General features: G+C 38.5%; 1 protein-coding gene across 1 annotated transcript in view; it reads left to right on the top strand.

The window, feature by feature from the left end:
- LIPJ (lipase family member J) overlaps window positions 1–6,383 on the top strand; it is a 22,899-nt gene that overhangs the window by 5,560 nt on the left and 10,956 nt on the right. Inside the window, 3 exon segments of the mRNA XM_008058194.1 lie at window positions 2,212–2,288; window positions 2,290–2,349; window positions 2,724–2,871. Coding sequence (XP_008056385.1) covers window positions 2,212–2,288; window positions 2,290–2,349; window positions 2,724–2,871 — 285 coding nt within the window.

Raw genomic sequence — 6,383 nt, 5'->3', positions numbered from 1 at the left:
CACCTCAGCCTCCCAAAGGCACGGGATTACAGGCTGAGCCACCGAGCCCGGCTGAAAGAAACACTTTATAATAAACACTAGGCTGGGCTCAGTGGCTCAGCCTGTAATCCTAGTAATTTGGGAGGCCAAGGCAAGTGTATTGCCTGAGCCTCCGGGTTCAAGACCCACCTAGGCAACTTGGCGAGACTTCTCTACAATAAATCAAAAAATTAGCCAGGCATGTAGCACATGCCCGTAGTTCCGGCTACTCGGAAGGCTGAGGCAGAAGGATCGCCGGAGCCCAGTGGATCGAGGCTGCGGTGGCCAGGAGCGGCCACTGCACTCCAGTCTGGGTGACAGAGTGAGACTCCAACTCAAAAAATAAAAATAAAAATAAATAAATGCTAATATTAAATAAGTCTTTTCTAGTCTAAAGAGTACAATTTTCTTATAGATATAATTCACTTCCCACTAGAGACAGTATATTTAGTAACAATCTAGTCTCATTTTTCATAGATCTTTTCTCTGAAATTTATTAACCATATATATACTTACAGTCTAAATTCCCATTAGATATTCAATTATCTGAAACTGGGAATGCCTGAAAACTTAGTAATAAGAAAAAAATGGGAAATGTGCCAGAGCTTATTGACTTATGATATATAAATATTTGGTTATTTGACTTATCATAACCCAACCCAAACAAATAAATAAATAACAAATCAGAATAAAGGTGTGTAAGTAGATAGCTTAATAAGATGGAAAAGGGAAAAATAACGATTTTCATATTAATGACTCTAAGCTATCAATAATAAAATGTTTTGTACCCTCTTTATAAGAAAGCAGAGTTTTAAAATATATTAAAAATAAATATAAGAAAAATGTGACATTGATGCCGGGCTCGGTGGCTCAGCCTGTAATCCCGCGCCTTTGGGAGGTTGATGTGAGTGGATTGCCTGAGCCCGCGGGTTCGAGACCCGCCTGGGCAACTTGGTGAGACCTCATCTCTACAATAAATCAAAAATTGGCCGGGAGTGATAGTGCGTGCCTGTAGTTCCAGCTACTCTGAAGGCTGAGGGGGAAAGATCACTGGAGCCCAGCAGTTCGAGGCTGCGGCCTGGCCACTGCACTCCAGTCTGGGCGACAGAGTGAGGCAACTCCAACTCAAAAAAAAAAAAGAAAGAAAAACGTGACATTGAGTATCTCACCTAAACTGTAACATTAATCTATCTGAAAATTTCACTTATCTTATTTTCACTATCGCCAGTTATACAAATGTTCAGTATTGTTCCTGACTTTTAAACTATGGCATTACAAGTCAGATTTATTGCTAAATTATTATTCTATATGGTCTCTATATGGTATTTTTATTTTATTTTATTTTATTTTATTTGAGTTGGAGTCTCACTCTGTCGCCCAGACTGGCGTGCAGTGGCCACTCCCGGCCACCGCAGCCTCGACCTGCTGGGCTCCGGCGATCCTTCCGCCTCAGCCTTCCGAGTAACCGGAATTACAGGCATGCGCTACCACGACCGGCTGATTTTTTGATTTATTGTGGAGATGAGGTCTTGCTGCCCAGGCGGGTCTCGAACCCGCGGGCTCAGGCAATCCACTCACCTCAGCCTCCCAAAGGCGCGGGATTACAGGCTGAGCCACCGAGCCTGGCTCTATATGGTATTTTTAAAATCCTAATTATCAGCATTATATTATGAGCAATATAATATCACATACTGTGTGATCAAAAAATGTTTGAAAATTGAATTAAGGAATGAATGAGTTGGGCATGGTGGCTTATGCCTGTAATCCTAGTACATTGTGAGGCCGAGACAGGGAAAGGCCGGGGATTGCTTGAGCCCAGGAGTTCAAAATCAGCCTAAGCAACATAATGAGACCTTATCTCTACAAACACACACATAAATAAATAAATAAACAAACAAATATATAAATTTAGCTAGGCATAGTGGCACATGCCTGTAATCCCAGCTGCTCAGGAGGCTGAAGTGGAAGGATTGACTGAGCCCAGAAGTTTGAGGCTAAGGTGAACCATGAAGTCCAGCCTGTGTGACAGACTAAGACCTCAACTCACAAAGAGAATAAAAGAAAAAAGTGAATGAGTACATTAATTGTTCAGTTACTATTTTTGAACTTACTCTTATCCTCCATGGTCTCATTTCTTACATGCTAGTAATTGCTTAAGAACAACTTACTAATTTGGATCTTATTTTCTTTTAGATTTTATAACATTTTTCACAATACCAAAGATAGCATAGAGAATCAAAATATTCTTTGCCTTACCGCCAGTTTTTTCCCATAAAATACGTAAAAAATCCTTTAGTTAGAATGACATACAAATTAAAGTTAGTATTCAAGGTATGTTCTACCTTTCATGTTGTTGATAACTCAAAGTAACAATGATTATGTGCTTTCAAAATAAGAGTTCTTGACTGTGTTCACAGCCACATGTATGAACTGAGATTTTTCATTTCATTTTACACTGGATTCTTGCCTTTGTTTCTACAAGGAAATAGAATTTTTCTTATTAAACTTTTAAACACCTCATTGAGAGGAAATCCAGTGGCCAAATCATCTCTACACCTTTTTTCAAGCTTTTCTTCTTAATTTAAACATGTAAATGACTTTGAGACAATTCATTTTGTTGTATGCATAGTGAACTCACTACCACATCTTTTCTCTACTAATTATCATGGTTTTCCAAATGTGGATAAAATAAATTTATTTTACAGGTTCTTTCTGGTAATAAAGACTTCTTTCCCAAAACCACATTTAAAAAATTTGTTGGTTCAAAGCTGTGTCTACTACAGATTTTTGATAAGATTTGCCTCGATATCGTGTTCATGGTGACTGGATATGATCCAAAGAACTGAAATATGGTGAGAACAAGTTGTATTTGCAATGTATTTTTTCCAATATATGGAAAATATTAGCAGTGCTTATGCTATGCCATGTGTCATTTTGTGATTCATTCACACATTCAAGTAGTTAGATGTTTAACCTGTAGGATTTTATGACCACACCAACATTGTGCAACTAATTTTAATTAGCATGCTGGAATTATTTTGTGTCTCCATTTGTCTAGCTCTCTGCAAAGAATGGAGAGAAGCTGATATAATAAGAGTTTTTATTGGCCTTTGCTATAGGGTGTTAGTTTCCTGAGACTTCTAGTACTTAGGTCCTCTTCTATTCACTTGTTTCCCATAACGCTTTCTCTCAGTTCCTAATACTCCTTCCCCTCCTTATTGATTCTTTCATAATTAGAATCAGTGTCTGCTAATTATCTTTAAGCTTCCAGAATTTATCAATAATCCTGAAGTGGAAAACTGTTGTGATGTACAAGCTGCTATTACCAAACTCTTTGGACTTATTGTGTATAGGTTCTCTGAAGGATATAGGCATTCATTCTCACGGTTTTTCATCACATTAAATTAAAAATCCACACTTGGCAGAAGTAATTGTAGCATTTGGACTAGTGATTGATTCTTATACCTAGGTCTTTTAAGAACTTTTCAATGAGAACCAATTTATACATTCAAGGAAAGAGGGGTATTAACTCACAAACACATTTTCATGCCACAAGGACATGCTGATTTTGTTCAACCTCGAGAAGGTCTTACTTATTCTCAAAAGGTTATATAGACAATTACATAAATGTGAAATCAATGTTTTACATGATAATAAATTAACTCAGTTCTCATCTATTTTTTTTTTTTTTTTTTGCCCATAAAGGTATGCGTAATGTACCTTCTACCCACTTTCTCATATTCTGCTGTTCATCAAGTGTTATATACTTACTATGAGATGCCTGGAAGAATCACAAATATAGTTTTTATCTTTGCTTGCCTTATTCATTCATTCTATGTTTTGGGTAATATATTTGGCAAATGCTGGCTTTTTTATTGTAACTATACTGTGGTGTCTTTCATAACTCCCCGTACTCTGGTTTTCTAGCCTTCAAATTTGTGGACAACTCTCCTGGGACAGAAGTTGACGGTGTTGCAGCATGTAATAATGGCTATGTCCTAAGTTACTTGAAATAGTAGAAAATAGTAGAAAATTGGAAGTGGGAAATTTTCACACATAGGTGTTTAGGAACAGTAAGTGTGATACTGCAGTTCTGCTTGAATTAGTCCTCTTAAGCCTAGCAAGAACTGTGGAAAAAGTAGGGCTGACTTGAAATAGCTTTCCTAGAGCCAGTATGAAAAAACAAAAGAGAATCTTATAGTTTGTAAAAAAGCAGTGAGTGGGCCGAGCGCAGTGGTTCGGCCTGTAATCCCAGCACTTTGGGAGACTGAGGAGACAGGATTGTCTGAATCCGGGCGTTCGAGACCAGCCTGGGCAATATGGTGAGACCTCGTCTCTACAGTCAAAATAATAATAATAATAATAGCTAGCCGGGCATGGTGGCGTGCATCTGTAGTTCCAGCTACTTGGAAGGCTGAGGCAGAAGGATTGCCTAAGCCCTGCAGGTCGAGGCTGCGGTGGCAGTGAGCGTGCCACTGCACTCCAGCCTGGGCAACAAGAGTGAGACTCCAACTGGGGGAGAAAAAAAGCAGTGAGTGGAATCAAACCAATGTCACCCAGGTATGGGAAACCAATCAAGGAGAATTGAAAGCAATTCATAATGTGAGGAAGAAAATGTGGTTTAAAATATTCACCAATGTAATTTGGAAAACGTATTATCAAACAACCCAGAATCTTTACTTTGTCTAGGTGTTATGATTCTTTGATGATGGTTTGCAAAAAGAAATCATAAAGAGAAATGAGCCTGAGACATCTGATTGCAGTTGTCAAGAGAGTGTGATTATGATTTAGGATCCTGTAAGGGAATGGATTCCTTTTTACCTTTCTGATAAAGTTGAAGTAGAGACTCTGGCAAACACACATGAACAGGCATGATGAATGTTTATGAAAGCTATTTGTACACTTCTTTTCCAGAGGGTAGAATAGGACAATGTGCTTTGAATTGAGTATGCCTCTGACTCACATTAAGGTAAATAATAGTGACTCCGGATGAAAAAAAGATCCAGGAAAAAAAAAAACATTATATTGGAGTTTATTTCAAGCACAGAGAAGAATTGTAATTAGAGGATATAATAAATACCTAAGAACTTAAATTGTAGAGTATTTCTGTTAAAACTTTCTGTACAGTGGACAGTTAACAGACACATGAAAAAGTGCTCAGCCTCACTAATCATTAGAGAAATGCAAATCAAAACCACAATGAGACTCCACCTAACCCCAATAAGAATGGCCATCGTTAATAAACAAAAACCAACAGATGCTGGCTAGGATGCAGAGAAAAGGGAACGCTTCTACACTGCTGGTGGGAATGCAAACTAACTCAGGCTCTAAATAGTGTGATAATTTCTAAAAGAACTAGAAATTGACCTTCCATATGACCCAGCGATCCCCCTACTGGGAATATGCCTGAAGAAACTCAGAGCATTTTACAAAAAAGATACCTGCACACGCATGTTTATTGCAGCACTATCCACAATGGCAAAAGCATGGACCAACCGTGCTGCCCATTGAAACAGAACTGAATATTTAGAAATGTGGTACGTATTCACAATGGAATATTACACAGCCATAAAGAAGGACCTGGATGGATCTAGAACCTATTATACTCAGTGATCTACCACAGAAACAAAGAACTGAGTATTACATGTTCTCACTCGTAGGTGGACCCTGAACATTTATCATAATACTATAAGAAAGGGTTTGGCAGTAGCAGGATACTGCCAGGAGAGGGTGGAGCACAACATCACTAGGGGTACCAGATCTCAAACCAGGCGAAGTGGGGACCAAAAGAAGGCCCAAACTTTACCTGTACGATGACCACTTGTATACCTAATCCTGAATTGCACCCCACATCTTTAAAATAAAATTTAAAAAAATTTTAAAGTTCTGTCCAGGTCATTTAAAAGTGTTCTGTCAGAATTTTATTCTTGCCAGGGTCAGCCATCCAAAATGCATTGAAAACAGAAGAAATTATTCCTTTAAAAATATTTTTTCAACTTTTTTGAGGTACAATTGAAAAATGCATTGTGAACTTGAATGGTTTTGGAGTCTATCATACTCAGTGATCTATCACAGAAACAAAGAACTGAGTACCACATGTTCTCACTCATAAGTGGACCCTGGACACCTACCATAATACTACAAAAAAGGGATTGGCAGTAGCGGGACACTGCCTGGGAGGAGGATGCACATAATATCAATAAGGGTACCTTATCCTAATCCAGGCGAAGTGAGATACAATGGAAGGCCCAACACTTCACCTGGACCTAGATCACTTATGTTCCCAATCCTGACTTGTATCCCACATCTTTTTTTTTTTTTTGAGTTGGAGTCTCTGTCGCCCAGACTGGAGTGCAGTGGCCGCT

The sequence above is a fragment of the Carlito syrichta genome, unplaced genomic scaffold (genome assembly GCF_000164805.1).
Source record: "Carlito syrichta isolate Samal-C Ts95f unplaced genomic scaffold, Tarsius_syrichta-2.0.1 Scaffold303242, whole genome shotgun sequence".
Classification (NCBI taxonomy): Eukaryota; Metazoa; Chordata; class Mammalia; order Primates; family Tarsiidae; genus Carlito; species Carlito syrichta.
The sequence above is the reverse complement of the archived record's forward strand: the minus strand, read 5'-3'. Positions and strand labels throughout refer to the sequence as shown.